The 20,609-nt window shown below is 35.9% G+C and overlaps 1 protein-coding gene across 1 annotated transcript in view; it reads right to left on the reverse strand.

Moving 5' to 3' along the window:
• Positions 1–20,609, reverse strand: part of LOC121430086 (semaphorin-1A-like) — a 106,392-nt gene that overhangs the window by 14,640 nt on the left and 71,143 nt on the right. Inside the window, exons 8-10 of the mRNA XM_041627362.1 lie at positions 13,969–14,114; positions 8,688–8,820; positions 2,870–2,933 (exon numbers count right to left, since the gene is read on the reverse strand). Coding sequence (XP_041483296.1) covers positions 2,870–2,933; positions 8,688–8,820; positions 13,969–14,114 — 343 coding nt within the window. The remainder of the gene's footprint in view (positions 1–2,869; positions 2,934–8,687; positions 8,821–13,968; positions 14,115–20,609) is intronic.

Genomic DNA, 20,609 nt, shown 5'->3' on the forward strand with positions numbered 1-20,609 from the left:
CAAAATGACGAATTTTCCGAGAAATTGGCAAGATACGAAAAAAAGATTGGGTGACTTTGGGAGCCCCCTGACATGCCTGAAGGGTAGGCTTTACTATGCCTATGTAGCTGATAGAGAATAGCCTACTCTTTTGTCTCTAAGTGATTTAAAGGAAAAATTACATACTCAAAACAAAATTTTACCACATTGGGGGCTCCGAAAAGCACGATATCATAGTCAAGCTATGGATAATGGTGTGGTACTGTATGTAACATTTTACTGGTTCTTGTGGGACTATGCTTTAAGGTGCCCGAGAGTAATTGCATGCAAAATGAAAATGCAGAGCAATGCCTCGAACTTATTCAAAACATTTAAATATCATAAAAATTGCTTTGTGTAGAAAACGCCTTTTACCCTCATACACATGATACAAGTAATACATACCTTTCTATCGATCGCTAAGCACGTTACATGCATTTCTGCATGTTAGGCACATCAACAAAGGCGATCGGATGCAAGATGTCAATGCACATGAACATTTTGGTTCAAAATTTTTGATGAATTCTTTTTTTTTCAAAATATATTAACCGGACTATATTCAGAAAACAATTTTAACCGATTTCTACTATCCAAATCATAGTGAAATGCGTATTGATTTAAGATTGTCCCATTGTCAGACTTTGTGCAATAAAATATGAAAATAATTGATTTTCATTTAAAAAAAGTCCAAGAGGGCCGCCAAAGATATCAATTTTGAACCCCGTTGGACACGATTTTGGGAAGGGAACATCAAGATTCATTAACTAGACACTTAAGGCAAATACCAAAACGTTGAGTGAAAATATTTTGATGGTACACAGGAACCCCTTATCTGACTCGACTACAACGATGCAGGCATACATGGTATAGGTTGTTGTTGAAAACTAGGCTGAAAACGTTGCCTATAGACTGCCCAGTGGGCAATAAATCTTTGCTTAAATCATTGATTTATCAGCAGAGACATAATGAAGATGAAAATATGTTGTTTGGAAGATTACATGTCATGCAAAATGCAGGAAACATCAATAAAGTAGGCATATCGTTCGCACACCTCAGCTATATGGTGAAAATGGGCCAAAAACACACAATTTCTATGTGCGCACCATATTGAAAAGGGGACTGAAATCACAGTCTATAATGTCATTTTCAATTACTGTTATATATTTTCTTAAAGTAGAGATATAGACGAAGAGAATGATATTATGCTTGAGAGGAATATATCAAATAAAGTACACAAAAAAGAAAATAAATTTCTGAATCGATTTTCGACAATTTATATGCAAGAAATCTCCAAAACTAATGATATGCAAATTTCATTAAGTAATTTGCATATGTAAACAATAATTTCTGTTCGTGAAATTTTGCATATCTCTTGTGCACTACTTGAACAATATATTTTGAAAGTTTCATACAAAACAAGCAAGATTTGGCTGAGATATTCTCCCTTGACTTCATGCTATGTGTACAATGTCTGAAAAATGGTAAAATAGGGCCATTTTGTAGTGACGTCATATATTACGTCATTTCGGAGGGAAGACCACGCATAGAACCCGGCAGCAATGCATTTTTGTAAACTTCAGGGTCCATGCTATCCAGCTATGGGGTCATTTGCTTGTCCGGCTTTCGGGTGAATAAACCTCCTGGGCTCCCGGACTAAATATGCACACATTGTTTGATTTCAATCAACATGGTCGTGTGTTGCTGCCCTCTACGTTCAAAGATGTAACAGCATGATATCGAGGTCTTGAAATCCAAAATGGCGGATAGGCGAAATTCATTGACTGCTGCTGAATGATGTCCAAAACCCACCAAATTATTGATAAATTTTCATTTAACCGTAAAATAATGCTAATAATGTGAAAGGTGAGGATGTATTCATGTTAAATGTGTTTGTCAAAGTTTTTTGTGTAACCGCATAGATTTGATAAGAATGGATTCATCTGCATGGTTGCTACAGTGGAAGACACAAATTTTGACCAGTGCAAGTGTTGTGATATTGCTATTCAATGGGTAAACAGCATTGTCACTTTTTCATGTACACAAAGTCTATGGGGAAACAGAATTTCCGTTTTCTTACATGCTGAAACAGAATTTAAGATTTCCTGAAGCAGAAAAGGCACTTTTTCTTAAAGGAAAATCACTGTCCCTATACATATCAAAATCATTTCTTTTTAGAGACATATTTGAGGCCAAATTGAGGCCGATTTCAGAAGGGGATTTCAGCGCTTTCTGCCTGGCAGTTTATTCTCACAATTTGAGGATGGTGTAAAAATAATCCCTGTATCTATCCCTTTGTATTGATATATGTAACATTAATAAAGACCATTTTGAAAATCAATAAACTTCTATTTTCTACTTTAATCTGTAGGTCAATGTTGGAATATGTTTTTGTCTTTGTCAGAGGTGCCAGCCAGTAAGAAAGTTTGATTGGTGGTAGATTTTGATCAATGCTATCCATCATTGTCAGAGCAGCGCTAACCAGCAACTCCTGGCAAATATGAGAATTATTAAAAAATACAAGACACATAACTGTTTCTTGGGCCTATATACATTTGCTTAACAATCATTGGTGCATTACTTGCAAAAAGCCCCCCTTACAGTACTTGATGCTCTTTTTGATATTCAGATACCTCCCAAATTTTTGCTATCTTTTCGTCAACTTGTTTTCATTCACTCATAAGTGAATGAGGAATCTATTACTTTGAATTATACCCAATGAGAGAGGAGACACATGCATAAACTTACAATAATAGGTTGTTTGTCTCTTGCATTAATTTATGATCAAGTTATGACAAATCATCGTTATTAAATGATTGTATTTTGTTTATTGATAGACTCATTATAAACTCACCGTTCATTGGTGAAAATAGCATAAATTAGCGTGTCTGCACCATCCTCTTTGATTTCAAAGTCCTCTGCAACAAAGAAAAAAATTACACAGTAATATACAGCATTTATGAGGCACCAAGTACTAAGTTGATGTCCTTGTCATGACTTAATAAAGTTACAATATTTATAAATAATCATATTTCAGCATCTATTTCATTTTCTTATCTTGCACTTTGTTGTCATATATCCAAGATAATAGGCATCAACAGCTGCCTGTCCTACATTACAAAGCGTTACGATTGATCCAATTAATCTTAACACTATCGATATCCATCCATGCCATAATTTTTTTTACAGGAAATGGACACATACATGTATGTCCTTTGTAAATAAAGAGAAGCACAGTCAATTTTCACTATAAATGAGGAATGCATGAATATACAAATAGCTAGAGAATATTTAGGAATACATGTACATTGGATCAATCGCAACTCTTTGTTAGACGGGGTACTGATGAACATTTGATTAACTAGTATTTGATTGCTGATTGCTGGTAAACTGATTGAATGCATCAATGATTTAGGCTTTACTCCAAGGTGTACCAATAACACTCCTGATATCAAAATCAACAGTCATACATGTAGGACTTAACTCATGCTACCTGAACATCAGCTTTCATAACAGATTTCAAAATCACAAATTCATTTGTTTTATAATACAAACACTACTATGAGTACCATCCCTCATTACCAGGTGGGAATTTGGGGCTAACTATTTTTTATTATGACATACAAAATAAAAAAACAATAAAAATTAATATCTTACAAAATGGTGACTCTCAAGCAGAGGGAAGAAAAAGGAGTGCTTGGTAGAAATATATTTCAAGTCAATTCAAATAAAAATGGTCTTTATTGATAAACATGTTAACAATCATACATGAAAAAACAGCAAGAGCTGGACAAATCATGTATACAAGTTGGTTTTGGCACATTATTAAATACATAGTAAAAACCATAGTAAAATGCATTAAATAAAGTTATACATTTAAAAGTTAGCACAATTTAGATAAAGTATAAAAGGCAATGAACATGATGAATAAGTGAATGTAATATGATAATGGCAGACTTGAAGGAGAGGAGACTGACACTTATTTAAAATTTTAAATGACAAAAATAATTGTGTGGTGGGGATGACCATTTTGCATTGCCTTTCCTAGTCTACACACTCATCTTTTGTTGAGTATGTCAACCAAACAGGCAATGGACTGTTTTTTAATCTTGTAGTTCTTATTGGAAATTGTTGATACTTGTTTGTACGATGAAGAGATATGTTTGAATGTTTTTTTTTCGATGTAGCCATGTCTTACACAAAAGGTGAGTTGAAAGTGATTTTGTACATTTTTTACTCAGTGTCAGTCTTCTCTCCTCAAGTGTTGGTAAATTACATACCCGACATGCATTTGTGTATGTGACGTAATTATGTCCTTCGATAATTTTACATACTCTCCGTTGTATTCTTTCAATAGTATTATTTGTTTTGCTGTGAGACTGCTATAGAAAACTGGAGCACAATATTCTAAAATTGGTCATATATAACCGATATATATTGTCACCAAATCCTTCAAAGGTAAATTGAACTTTTTCAGTTTCCTTAACATGTATAATTTTCTATTGCACCTTTTAACCAAGTCATCGACATGTAAATTCCATTTCAAATCAGATTTTATAATAACTCCAAGAATTTTGATACTTTCTACATTACATAAGGCAGAGTTATCAATGGCAAGAACCTTGAAGGAGTTATGGGGTTTTTCAGAAAAGTAATACGTAAGGTAAAACACTTTGAGGAATTGAGAGACATATTATTTGATTGTGACCCGGATTGCACTGAATAAAGTACTGATTGTAATTGCGAAGTGTCAGTTGATTTACGACCGTTGTACTAAAGACAAATCATCAACATATTTAAAATAGTGTATAGGAATATTTTCACATAAATCATTTACCATGATTAAAAAAAGGATTGGGCCAAGTCATGTCCCTTGGGGCACACCGGCATGATTAACTTTGATATCAGAAAAGATTCCATGATATAATGTACATTGCTTGCGATATAAAAAAAAAACTGACAATCAAATTTCAGGGATTCGATTTTAAGGAGCGCGAGAGCGATCGCACGCTACATGCGCGCCTTAATCCATTTTTGGTAGCGCGATTAATAGCGCGCCTCGCGATCGTTGACCTGCGCGGAAATGCCTAAAGTCGCCCTCGAAATCACCCAAAATCATGCTTATTGCCGAGTGAATAACAACTCAATATGCTCGAGCTCCGCTTACCATTTAAAAATCATCCAAAATCCAGCACTCAAAGTCATGCGTAATCCTTAAAAATAGCGAGTAGCGCAGTTTCAAATTACAACGTTGCGTTATTTTTTCTGTACTACGTATTTCCATACATGTGGTACCAAGTACGGAAAAAAAATCAATGCAACGGTCGGGAAACAGTTGCATGTATAGGGGTCCATTATGACTACCACCATGTGCAATTTCGAATGCACATGTTTCCCCTACAGATATCACGATTCTGTGATTAAATAATTCGAATTACACAGGAAATAAATCCCTGAGACTTGTAACCTAGCATTGGTGAGTTATCTTTCAGCTTTGCTTTTAAAAACGGCTAATTAATTTCCAAAATAAGTTACCTTATTTATTAATTATAACTAAAAAATCATTTATTTACTTTTTCTATGGGATGAGGTATTACAAGTATATCAGACAATAAATCATCAAACAAAGCTTCATCTATTTTACAAGGCTGGCGGCAGGCTCACACATTGGGGCTTTTACTAGCGAGCCAGTTAGAGCTCTGTCTCTCTGTTTCTGCCAGAGCTCTGGGGGACAATTCACTCAGTAAAGGCCTCAATGATGGTGATTTTCTGTTTCAGACAGAGTTTACATTTCATGAATATTATTCAAAACTGCCAATAAAGTTTGATGATTTCTTCATTGTCATGTATATTTAAGTTCTTAATGAATACATTCTCACCAAATTTAGACTCCCCAATAGAGAAATGAAATTTTCATGGAGATCTGCGTTTTCAAAGAACTTCAAGAAAAGTTAGGGGATGTGGGCCTTTATTACATGTACATGGCTGAGTATTGTACTGGAGTAGAAATTATATATTGAATTCATTTATATCCAAGTCCAACTCACAGTCACACACACACGCACTCACCCACACACACCCACATCCAAGATTCTAAGCATGAAAAATAACTTTAAAAATCATACAATATTGAACAAAAAGTAATAATTCATTAATAAGTGAACAGGTATATCCAAGTCCAACTCACAGTCACACACACACGCACACACCCACATCCACCCACACACACCCACATCCAAGATTCTAAGCATGAAAAATAACTTTAAAAATCATACAATATTAAACAAAAAGTAATAATTCATTAATAAGTGAACAGGTATATTTTTTTTTTAATAATGTTTTTATTCTGATTTCATGAACATAACATTTCAATCTAACATTTCAAATCATATATAATACTTTACACTTCATATTTTCACCTTTTTTCCACTAACTTAACAAAATCATGAGTCATATATATCTTTAAAAAAAATCAATGAAATCAGTTATAAAAATGCTTAAAGACCAAACTTCCCCCTCCCCCCCACCACACACACCCACATCCAAGATTCTAAGCATGAAAAAAACTTTAAATATCATACAATATTGAACAAAAAGTAATAATTCATTAATAAGTGAACAGGTATATCCAAGTTCAACTCACAGTCATACACACATGCACACACCCACATCCAAGATTTTATGCATGAAAAATAACTTTAAAAATCATACAATATTGAACAAAAAGTAATAATTCATTAATAAGTAAACAGGTGTATCCAAGTCTAACTCACAGTCACACACACACGCACTCACCCACACATACCCTCATCCACCCACACACACCCACATCCAAGATTCTAAGCATGAATAACTTTAAAAATCATACCATATTGAACAAAAAGTAATAATTCATTAATAAGTGAACAGGTATTCCTCAAAATACAAAAAAGTAGCATTTAAAAAGAGCCCCCGAAATGCAAAAAGTAGCCCCCGAAATTTGCCAAAAAACTTTAAAATGGAGCCCCTGAAAAAAAAATGGTTAGTGACTTAACTTTAAGCCAAAGTCAAAACCTAACTCAAACAGGTTTTGATAACACACAATCTAATTACAAAACATTGTAAAACGATTAGAAATACTTCCTTTGGTTGTTAATTGTAACTTACATAGTACATACATTTCCTCCATCTGTTTTGTTAATTGGACAAAAAGCACCCCTTGTATGTTGAAGAAGAGTTTTTTGCAGTGCTCCTCTACCGCTCTCCTGAAAAGATCTAGGAGAGCTATTTATTGCTCCCCTCATAATTATAAAACTGAGTCCCTGAAATTTATGATCCATGGTTTCATGTGCATATTAATCATTTTTTCAATCAAAATATTGTGATCCAGGCGATCAAACGCCTTTCTAAAATCTGCACATGCAACAGTGGACAAAGATTTTTGTTTTCTGCATTGCCATAGAGATGATGTAATAGACCAACAATGATGTAGACAATCCTGGTCTGTTACCGAACTGATTCATATCAATTTGTTTCTCAATGTCTTTCAATAAACCATTGAGCCATAAAAGATTCGGCGAGCTTAGCAAAATGTGAAGTTAAAGCTATACATGTAGGACGTAAATTATTGATGTAGGGTGGATGAGATTTTGGAATGGGAGTTACTTCACCGAATTTCCATTGTGAAGGTACTATTTCCTTGTATATAATCGGTACACTCAATTCACATGCAAATTCTCTAATAGGAATGGGGAGATCAACTCTGACAGATGCTTCGTGTAATTACAATTCACGCAATTTACAATAGACTTGCCAACAACTGATCTCAGGACTTTCAATATGAGAAGGTAAAAAAGATAGTAATGATCCTCTATTTAGAGGAGAAAGATCAGAAGCAATTCACACACAAAATTGTTGATTGCAATAGCTGCTTGTTTACAATATAGATTATCTTCAATGTCAACATTAGGAATCATGATTGGAATATTGTCTTGATTACCATTTGTAAGTATTTTAATATGTCTATACCAGGCTGAAGGATTATTTAATTTTTCTTTTTTTATACGAGTATTGTAATATCTAGTTTTTGCAACAGAGATATATGTAGCTTGAGCAATTTTATTTCTTAAATGTCTCCAAAGAGTGTCATTTTGTTTTTTAAAAGCCTTTTGTCTGTCACGTATGAGTTGATAAAAGGTGTTATCCAAGGTTTATCAGTCTGACTAATTTTTAATTCTTGCGAAGGTAAGTATAAATCAAGTTTATTTTTCATGCTATCGATCAACCTGGTATACATTATTGATAAATCAGACGTACTTAAAAAGACTTCTTCCCATGTTTGTGCTGTCAACCATTGTCCAAATAACCTCAAACCACTGTCCGTGAAAGGACGTACAATTCTAATTTTCTTATCAATAATTCTTTTAGAAACATTAGAAGGATACCAAATAAAACAGTTATGGTCACTTCTGCAGACTGGTGTTTAAATCCACAAATGGCTCAAAAAGAAGCTATATTCCTCTAAGTATCCAATAGATTGAGTCATTCCAGAGGATGAGTATTTGAAATAAAAAAATCACAAATATTGGGAGCAATAATCAGCTTTCAAGACATCTAAACCTTTAATTGGAAAGCCGTAGAGTTCAAAAATACATTTTAATCTTCAAAAGAGAAATGGTGTAATCTGTACTTACGTATCTCATTGTACTCCATTGGTATGTCATCAAATACATATGGTGTTGTTTCCCACACTTCATTTGACTTTTTGGAGCATAATAGCTGCTGCTTCAAATAACTAACGAGGTTGCCTGAGGATCCAGCATCATCCTGTAATGTAATCAAGAACAAGTGGAATGCCTCTTGCGGTCTCACCTACATCACGCAATTCAATATCATAATCATGTGGTTACATTAGCCGCTGAAATTGTACAGAGTACGGCCCTGCCTTTTTAGTGCATAGACCACATCCATGGCTGTGACAGTCTTGCGCTTGGCATGCTCACAGTAGGTGACGGCATCACGCAATGCTGACTTTGAAAACTACTATAATTCCACAAGAGATACTTGGTTACTCTTATTTCTACATTTTATGAACTACCGGTACACCAATACACTTACAGAGATATGATGGTAATTCAACAAATACCACCAACATGGCCAAAGTTTGATGACCTTTCATGACCTCTGACCTTTAACATGTGAAATGAAACTTGCACAGGATGTTCAGTGATACTTGATTACTCTTTAAATATGTCCAAGTTTCAAGAGTGAGATCCATAAACTTTCAATGTTATGATGGTAATTCAATAAATACCCCTACCTGGCCAAAGTTGAATTGACCCTAACTGACCTTAGACCTTGATCATGTGACTTGAAACTAAGGCAAGATGTTCAGTAATATTTGATTACCCTTATGGTCAGTTTCATGAACTAAGTCCATATACTTTCTCAGTTATGATGACATTTCACAAACTTCACCCTAGGTTAAGATTTCAATACTGACTCTCTCAACATGGTCTAAAATCATTGAGCCCAAATGGCCTTTGACCTTAGTCATGTGACCTAAAACTCAGGCAGGATGTTCAGTAATACTTGATTAACCCTATGTCTCAATTTAAAAAACTAGGGCCACATACATTCTTAGTTATGCTGTCATTTTAAAAACTTAACCTTCAGTCAAGATTTGATGTTGACGTTGCCGCCTTCAGAAAAGCGGCGCCTATAGCCCGACTCTGCTATGCACAGGAGACAAAAATGTCAATCATCACGTCAATATACAAGTTCAGTTATTGTGACTGAGAGGATTGTGCTAAACCATTTACTCTTTCAGATTCCTTTGTATAAATTCACATACAGTGCACATTATACGGCTCTCTTTAAGAATGTTGAATAATCCACTCCTCTGATTGGTCAGAAGTGGGGTCATATATTTGACCATGCCTGCAAAACAACAAACTAAGGTGGTTTCTGAGGGCAACGGGCATAGTAAGATTTCTGCCTGTTACCCCATGATCTGCCCCTTTAGCCATATCAACAGGCATGGTTCAAATTTAGTGAAATTCGCATTTGTTACGTGCAAAAAATTGCTCTGTGCGATAATTGCGGATACCATAATTTCAACGCGATCAGTGGTCAATTAATTCAGACACATACGCGCTACACAGATGATTATTTGACCGTTAATTATCGATTAAGCGGATCCGTGATTTGTCGACTTGTACTAGGCCCAGGTGTGTTCCTACTTTTCATCTCTTTTTGTTCTGAAAACATATTTTTGGTGCATGATGGCAGAAGCTAATCTTCCACGATATGAACTCCTTGATTATGATCAATTAATGGATTTAAATGACTCTGCGGACAGCAAGAACACTAAATGTGCAGTCAAGTATGCCTTGAAAATTTTTGAAGATTACTTGTTGCAAATCAACTCAGACCTATATTGCAGAAGTTTTATGCTGGTGCTAGACAGCAGAACAGTTCACTTTACAGCAAGAAATCAATGTTGTCCATCAGATTTGGACTTCAACGTTATTTCCTTAGTTTCAAGCATGCAGACATTATCAAGATTTTGCCAATTCAGCGAGATTTCTCAAACAAAAAGGCAAGGGATTTGTGAAACACAAACCAGCCATTTCACTTGAAGACATGGAAAAATTCAACGTTTACTTGATTTGGATGATCCACAAGTTCTTCAAGAGGTATTTATTGATGTGATGTTGCATTTTGCAACAGAGAATTTCAGAGAAATGACAGTTTTGAAATTTGCGAAGAAGGAAAGATACCCTGACTAAAAACAATCGTGAAGACCAACCAGAAAAAAAGCCAAGGGGGAGTCATTGCTTCAACAAATGGATCAAGTTGTCCTGTTGCCTCATTCCTTCACTAAAAAAAGTAAACTGAACCCACAATGTAAATGGTTCTGGCAAAGACCAAGGCCTAAGCATGACCTTGATCCAGCTTTTTTTGGTCCACAGTACTTTAATGCTTCCCTAGGGAAGAACACCAATGGAGATAAGATGAAAACTATTTCATCTCGTGCTGGAACCAAAGTCTACACCAACCATTTCTTGAGGGCTACCAGTATCAGCACCCTGCAAAATGCAGGATTCCGAGATAGGGAGATCATGAGTGTGTCAGGTCATTGATCAGAAGGGAGTCTCAAACACTATGCTAGTACAAGCAGTGATACCAAAGAGAATATGAGCTCTGCTATCGCGACAGCTGTTAATCAGAATAAATCAGCATCAGCGACATCCGGAACTGGGCCTTGTACTAGACCTACAACAGAAATCCCAGAATCCTGTCTGATTTCTTGTGGGGAAAACTGAGAGTCAGGATCTCCATGAATTGCAGAAAATACTGGACGACTTCACAAATAACAGAGAAGTCCTTGCACAACCAGCTCGGCCAACATGCAATATCACAACAAATAGTCATGCTCTTCTGTTAAGCCACAAAGCCCAAGCACCAATTATCAACATCCAAAACTGTGTTGTAAACGTTTACAATAAATAACAATCTTTCCCCTCAGTGTATATATGTTTGAAGTTCAACAATACAAATGTTACTGTTCGTGTTTGAAAGAAACAAGGCAAAAGCGATTTTGTGTCTCGCCCACTTATGAAAATAACCAGAAATTTCGTGATTTGCGAAGGCATGCAACAGAATTGTACCGAAACTTCAATTTGAAATGACTGGGATGGAATAACGCTTGTCATAAAAGCCTTGCACGTAAACTTTAATGTTGACCTGAAGATGGCCTTTGACCTCACCATGTGACCTCCAACTGCAGCATAACATGCAGGTCCCCAAGTCCATCTACCATCCAAGTTTGGTTGAAAAGTGACTTACGGTTGCAGAGGATGGTGTTATAAGAGAGTCTTGCAGGTAAACTTTAACGTTGACCTGAAAATGACCTTTAACCTTACCATGTGGCCTCCGACTGCACCATAACATGTAGGTCCCCCAAGTCCATCTACCATCCAAGTTTGGTTGAAAGCGACTTACGGTTGTGGAGTTATGTGTCATTAAATTTGTGATGGACAGACAACAGACGGACGGACAACATTTGGATCCTTACGTCTCGCCTTCACCTCTGGTGGGCGAGACAAAAATGGATCTATTTTTTACTTTTGGTGTTAAGGAATTCTACATAAATGACTACCGTAAGTAACGGTGTATTAACCGCACCTTTTTCTCAGCGGGATAGAAGCAAAAGTCTGGGGTGTGGTTTATACACGGTGACGGGTCTGAGCCAGCTCGCCGTAACCCCTCCCGTACATGTACAATGTCTGCCAGTTCACAACACATCGAGTGGCCGCGCGTAGCCGCCAAGGCAATGTCGTTTAGAGGGGTATGAGCCGAGGGTAATGGGAAGCAATTATTATGATCTTAATCAAATATTGTCCATAACAAACGCACCCACCTTCATGACATTAATTTTGACTTTATTCTCGATTCAAAGTAGTGAAGTTCCCTGGCTAATTCAAAAGAGACGCTTAGCATACTCGGTAATATTTTGTCACCGCTGAGCGAGAGTTGAGTGAGGTTAGAGATTGCGTTGTAATGTGGTTATAGTGCGACAGTGAGACTTAAGCTGGCGCTATTCAAAGTCCCGTTTCGCACCAGCTTTTTTTCTTCCTGTTTGCTTTTCATATGATACCATGTAAACAACACACAAGAGACGGCACGAAGCCGTAAAAACAACTGGAAAAAATGTCAATTTTTTTGTTTCTTGAACCTTCCTGTAATCCCGTATCCAAAATTCATGCTAAGACATCAAATTTCTGAAAGTGATTGTGAGGTTGTGATGCAAGAAATGTGAATGTTTCTTCCTCCTACGCTGGGAAACACAAAGATCATAATTTGATAAGATGTACTGGCATGACTGGTACTGTATCGTAGTTTGCAATGTAATGGCAGTGCTGTGTTTACACTGTGACTGTGAGGTGAGTGAGTGTGTAAGTGGAAAATATTGTCGGGACCGTTCTTTCTTTCTATTTTTGTAGATGAATTGATCAAGAACAGCAGATTTCCGCATATCAGTAATCTCTTTGGATACTTTGAAATCTTTAACTTAGATTTTGTTTCTTCGTAACTCAAATATGCATGTAATTGTAAATGTGAGAAATTTTTTTTTTCTTTTTTAAAGTTGGGAGTGTGGTTAATACACCGTTACTACGGTACAATTTTTTGATTGAAATTGAGGTTTAAAGTTAGTCGCCTGGATAAACTTTTCAAGGTCTATTGTCAAACTGTTCTGTACAACCCCAACGGAAGAGCAATTTTATGCTTTTGAGATGACAGGATAACATGACATTGACAGGTAAGGCATTTACTCTTTATTTTTCTGTATAGATCTAGTCCTAATTCAAATATCATGCTTAAAGAGAAATTCCAGTAGTTGCAGTAAACACTGATTTCATTAGAAAGTCTGTAAAACATGGCTTAATATCATCGAGGATCTAGATCTGGTACAGTTACATTAACTGAATGTTGTGAAATCTTGAAATCTAGCTGAAAAATGTTCACACCCAGGCCCGACGCTCTACCCGAATCCTGTGCTTATTTGCTGAATTCTTAGGAATTACACAATTTCTTCCAGAATCCTTTGGCACAAGCGTTTATATACAGACACTTTGGTGGTCATTTCATTGGATTCTGTACGAACTCATTTTGATATCATTACCAAAACTAGCATTTACCTTTAAGATTAGTTATACTTAATTTGGTATAAAAAACATATATTGACTGCTTTAATATTAAAGACATGGTTATTTCCATGGGCTCTTGGGTACCTACAACTTGCTATGACCCTACGGCGAAAAGCGCCTTGGGGTCATAGAAAGTTGTGAGGTCCCCTCGAGCCTATGAAAATAACCTTACCTCTCATCGCAGTCAATATATCTATAACAGAACCATAATCTCATATTGTTCCTGGGCTGGCATGACCTGAACAGTGGGATGATGCCTTACCTTACAAATCCTTGCAATTCTACTCCGGATGGTGTGCAGAGGATACGGTTGGCCTACACTGGAGCTTGCAGACTCCTGCGAATCTTCACGAAACAGGAAGTACGCATAATCACCTCGGATAAAAGGCGTTCCCACAAGGTCGGCATCTAAAAGTTATAAAAAAATCATGAAAGCTAGCAAGAATTATTCTTGTATTAATTTCAATCAGTACCAGCCTTTAAAAATACAACTTGATTCTTAACACCACAGTTAAAATTTATACCCCACTATAGCAAGATTTAAATATCTACGGTGTTATAAATTCATAACTTCTAAGGTTCAAATATTGACCTCTGTGATCTTTGACCTTGAGGCAATGGGTACGAGCAAGACAACAGATAGTCAGGGCTGTGTATATGCAACCTCATAAGCAGGAATCATGACAAGAAATCATGATTCAAAGCACAAACATAAAACACAGTAAATGCTGAGTCAAGGTTTAATCAAAACACACTCAAATACTGGTTTCTCCCTTAATTCATGCCAAGCACAGTGTGCAGTTTAACCCAGGAAGTTTAGATCAACTTCTAAGGGTGTTTTCATACTGAAGGCGAAGTGGGGTCACTCCGGAGTAACTCCAGATTAAGTTGATATGCTTGTACTGCGGACCATGAAATTATTAAGCAAAGTAGTGTATAATGCTGTTTAGTGGACACAGAGTCTGCGTAGCATCAGGATATTTACATAAAAGTTAAATTCATGCAATAAGACTGACTAAATTTAAAATATATACATTTCCTTGTAAACCCTATCTAGGCAGGGGGGCCTCGGAGCCCCCCCCCCTTAACGAATCGTGCCACTCGCTGACTTTTCACTTTAAGTTCTTGTGCTACTTTTGAGACCAATTTTGCATCACTCGGGTAAGTGGTTCCGAAATTACGCAACATTATGTAAGTGCATGTCAAACCAAAAATTGCTCAAAAACATGATTTCGTGTACAAAGTCAATGCAAATTGTGTTTTCAACCAAAATTCATAAACGTATGATTATTTTTAGTTTTGCTGGTCTAAATGTATTTATTTTATGCTTTTTATGATCACATAAGAGTCCCCAACAAATTTCATTGAAAAAAAATGAAAAACGAAAGGTAAAAAAAACATAGAAATACATAAGAAATTGTAAAAAACAATATAATACATAAGAAAATGATTTGATATCGCAATTTTCTTCATGTATGATGGGGGGACCTAAAGCTATGCACTTTGTTTACAAACAATATAAAATATGCCAATTGTAATATTTGAACATATCATCTATTACTTAATTGTGGCAAATATTCTAAAGATCCTTAACCAAAAAGAAAAAATCACAAAACTCACTAAATACGAAAATCCCGTCATGTTTTCTGAAAACCTCTTGATCTCGCCGCCCGACGTAGAAGGGGTCCTAAAGCTACGCACTCGACTTATCATGCAAAAAAAAATAGTATTTCCTGTGCCTCAATTTTTAAAATTTGCTCAAATTATGATAGGTAAATAGGAAATTAAATCGAATGTAACTCCAAAATTCCAAATAGTTGTGGGTTTTCTCTGCATTTAGAGATTTACTGCAGCCCATGTAGAAAAAATTGAATAGGAATCGTTTGTCACACTGCAATCACAGTTCCACACACAGAGTGCGCATTTGCCATTAAAACAGCATGTGCGATGAGTGGTGCATAGCTTTAGGGCCCGCGTAGCTTTAGGAACCCCTACCATACACTTGCTAAGAACACCACAAAGAGTCTCTATACCACAAATTTGTACATTTGGAGCTTTATTATTATTTTTATTTATTTATTTTTACGGATTTTTCTTGTCGCCAAGTTATCTCAAAATAGACTTGATCAATTTCATTGAATTTAATGTCATCTATAGGAACTGTCATGGAAACGTCAAAATAAGCTTTTCAAGGTCATCAGGTCATGATGACGTCATCTAGGCGCCATTTTGTAAAATTCTTCATTTTATCATATCTTCATTATCAATTATCAAAAATTAACAATATTTACATGACATTAACTTCAGGTCAAGGGTCAACTGTCAATGTCATCAAAGTTCATGTAAAGGTCATGACCCGCGCGTACGCGCGCGTCAAAGGTAAAAAAATTCTTCAAATGGCCTATAAAAGTTTTTGGGTACGTTTCAGATCATTCTAAGCATTGCAAAAATTTGCGCGCGTACACGCATGCACGCGCGTTTCCGCGCGTAATGCCTTAACGCAGTGCAAAAACACCGTTTTTTTTACACCATTGCATTGATAATATAATTCTGAGCAATTTGATGCCTTTATCGACCTTCTACGACCAATAATAACGAAATTAACACCCGTTAAAGTTTGCAGCACGTGTGCGCGCGAGCTCTCACTATAGGCCATATATGGGCAAAAACATGCCTATTGCAAATTCACTGTAGCTCTTTAAATAGTCCATTGACCCCCCATTTTTTTTTCATATATCGATAGAGTATTAGTTGTAGATTTGATTTCATGTCACCATTGTCCCTAAATTATATCGTGACGTCATCAAAATGGCGCCTAAACTAAAAATTTCATTTTTTCAAAAATGACGTCATCAAATTTATGCAAATTTGGCTGTAACTTCTCGAATATAGATCGTTTTTCGCCCAGATTTCAATATGTTGTAGTTTTGAATGTACTCTTTCTCCTCAGTTAACATGAATATTCGTTTTGAGAAACGCATCATTGCGTAAAACAGCGATGAAAAGAGGCATGTCATTTTTCCTCATTTTGCGTATAATCTCTATGGGACATGACTTTTTCTCAAAACTAGATTCGACATTCCTCTATTTCGTGAGCCATATCTCCATTTTTTCTTGTCGGGTTTCCCTGAGCTTTTAGTATGTTGTAGCTGAGATTCTAAGATTTCGGAAGTGTGCTCTCCATTTTTTGATCAGATGCCGGGATCATGCCCGTATTTCGCTTGCAAAATTGGAATTGTAATTCTCAAATTTGCTTACGTGTAAAGTCTATGGGAAATATGCTAGCTCAATCGGTTAGGCGTCAGACTTGCATCTCATTCAACCATACGGGCAGGGGTTCGAGTCCGCGGGTGAACATGATTTTTTTTTTACTATCTTGCACACGATCAATTATAACAATTCTAATAATTTATAGCTTAAGTATTGCAAAATAAAACAGATCATAATTAGTTTTTTTCATATTATATATATCTAATCATATCCGTCCATCTGCTATCTGTTATAAATCTATCTATATTTCTATCTATCTATTAGTGCGGTATGGTGTGTCATCCCGTAGGACTAGCGTGCCAAAATTGATTTTTTTGTTGTTTTGGCTTCAATAGGGTCCCCTTAGACCAAAAACGATGGGGGTCAAATTTTCAGACCCCTCCTTCCCTTTGTGGGGGGGTCCTTTTTGGGGCCATATTAGCCTGTACAAAGCCCAATAGGATAATCCATTGTTTTCAACCTTATTTCTCACTTTTCTTCGCCAATTTAATTTTTAAGTTGTCTGAGGTGAACAAGAATGAATATTTGATGATGTGTGAAGTCAATATTTTTTCACTTTTGCCATACAGGGGGCGGATTTTGTGAAAAATGCCCCAAAATTGTAACATATTACCTAAAAAATGTAATTTTCCCCCTTTTTGGCACTAGAATTAGGACAAAAAGATAACAAAATGAATTGCATATGTCTTGTTGTACAGTCCAATAACAGAGGAATACATCACACATAATTTATATGATTATTATTGGTAAATTAATGTAAAAGTCACCCCCATTTCAGGATTTATGCAGTGAAAACCTAACTACAACACTAGAGGGCGCCATAACTTATCATGATGATATTAGTGTGGTACGGTATATCATGACACAGTTCCTGCAGGATTTTTGTGCCAATATTGTTTTTTTTGGGGGGGGGATTCACTTGGGTCCAATCTATCACGAAATGATAGGGTTCCAATTTTCCCCACCTATATCGAGACCCACTAAAATCAGGAGTATTAGTAATTTTGCGTCCGTTTCAACAATGAATTATTTTATGGTATTTTATCATCCCTAGACAGCTAAAATGCCTATATCTGAAGGCTTCAAGTTGGACGAGCATCCTACCAAACATATCCCCTACTCCCCCCCCAACTGACTGGCATACAACTTTCACCATTCGGCCACTCGTTCTAGAGTACAATTTACGATTAAAGGACTTCTATTCGAATTGTCAATTATGTACTTCTCGGCTAATTTCCAATTACTGATAAACAGAAAAACACATAAAATATAAGTTTAGCCCCCGCACATACACACACGCACATATGCACATATTCATTATTGAAATAACATGTGATGTTTAGAGAACTTGCGAACTTACATTGTTTTTCAACAGTTGTTAGTACCAGTTGACCTCAGGAATATTATACTAAAAATCTACCAAAATCTGCATCAGGGAAAGTGGTTATTTTCAAGATAGTATCCAAGATGGCCACCATTCACTTAAAATTAATGAATACGACTCTCTCATTATCCACCCTAGAATCCTAATTAGTTTCATACTCCATGGTCTAGGAGTTAAAATAATTTGTTGACACAGGGTAGAGTGAATATAAGGACCCCAGGATACCTGGAAAATATAAGATGGCATCAAAAAAGCCTGCCGTGTGCTAAAAATCCGCAATTTGGTTTTGATTCAATGATTTTAAGGGTGAAGTAGTAAATTGGAAAAAAAGTTACAAGGACATGATGATAATGGCTTCAAAAAAATTATTCTGAAATGGCTGCTAAAATTAAAGCAGACATAGCTGATTTCATATCGTCCATGGAAATGTGATTTCGATGTTTAATTTTAAACCACTGGTTTGGGTTAAGTAATATATAAGGATAAGTTACAAGGACAGTCAGTGGTCTGGTATGTCCAAAAATCAAAGATGAATTCAAAAAAATGATCTTAAAATGGCTGCTGATACTTAAAGCGGACAAAGATAATTTCATATCGGCCTGGGAGATATCAAGTGGGTGTTTCATAAAGCTGTTCGTAAGATAAGACGACTTCAAGAACGACTGGTGATCCTTTCTTTTGGTAAATGGTATACACCATAGGGGATGGTTTAGCGCATAAGAAAGGATCACCAGTCGTTTTCAAAGTTACTCTTAACTTACGAACAGCTTTATGAAACGGCCCCCAGTTTGGTGTCTAAACCAATGATTTCAAGGGTCAAATAAGACATTTGGATAAGTAAATAAGGGCTATCAGTGGTCTGCTATGTAAAAAAATGCAATATGGCCTCCAAAATGCAGGGTCTAAATTGACTGTGGTTCTTAAAAGTAGACATAGTTCATTAGAAATGCACATTGTGGATTTGATTTGGTGTCTACACTAGAGTTTAATGGATCAAGTATGGTTTAAGTTGAAAGAACAGTCGGATGTCAAGTTTATCAAAAATCCAAGATTGCTTAAATGACTGCTATTACTTTAAAAGTGGATATAGAACATTAAACATACACCTGGGGTTATTATTTTGGTGTCTTCACTAGTATTTCAAGAGTTGAAATTAAAAATACATATTAAGGACTGGCTATAATGACTATGCAGTTATCCATTTTGCCTTAAAATCCAAGTGGGCTTTAAAAAATTGGGTTCCAAATTGACTACTGTTACTTAAAAGTGGAGACGTTATTCAAACAATACCAACCTGAAATATTTTGGTGCCTACACTTGTATGTATGGGATAATTTATCATATTGATTCATGAGTTTGAAATAGCACCCACTTGATGAATTTTTTTAATCTACCATGGATTTTAGACAAAACGGAAAACTAAATATCCTTGTTATTTGTTGAATGTATTATTTAACCCTTTATACCATCATGTAGACATTCAAATTATTCCTCACATATTAATATTGCATAAACTCTGACCATTATTAATGAGTTTTAGGAATCATTTTAGATGCCATTTTGAAAACTTTCTTGGATTTTTAGGCAAAATGGATAAGTGCATATCTTTGTAACTAATCGAAAGTATAATCATGAAACCACTGAGTTGACACCAAAATCATATGTCCTTGGTGAATTTTAAATGAACGATGTCCATTTTTAACAGCATTCACTTTAGACTCAGATTTCTTCTCGACATCTTGGATTTTCCGACATAGACCAATGACTGTCCTTGTTATGATATGGTAATATTAATAATATAGGTATATTTACCTAGGGAAGCCACTTCAGTTCTAAAAACTGTTCTCCCAGCGGGCCTTGCATTATTATTACCCCTGCCTTAGATGGGCTGCCTAAGCCCTTTAGCATTCAAGGAATTCCTTCGCGCATTCAGGGAATTTCTACCAGGAACCCATTTACCTCACCTGGGTTGAGTGCATCAGAATGTTGATAAATTTCTTGCAGAATGAAACTATGCCATGGCTGGGATTCGAACCCACGACCCTTTCAAAATAAAAAGACCAATCCACTGGGCCACAACACTCGAACGGTTGTAACTAATTTTCTGACTTTAAAAATCATGGTTTAAACATGAAACCATATTCTTGATGGATATTACATGTCCACTTGTAAATAGTGGCTATTTTATACTCTATTGTTTCAACATACTCGACCAACGACTCTCCTTGTAACTTATTCTAATGTATTAT

Source organism: Lytechinus variegatus, chromosome 1, assembly GCF_018143015.1.
Source record: "Lytechinus variegatus isolate NC3 chromosome 1, Lvar_3.0, whole genome shotgun sequence".
Lineage (NCBI taxonomy): Eukaryota > Metazoa > Echinodermata > Echinoidea > Temnopleuroida > Toxopneustidae > Lytechinus > Lytechinus variegatus.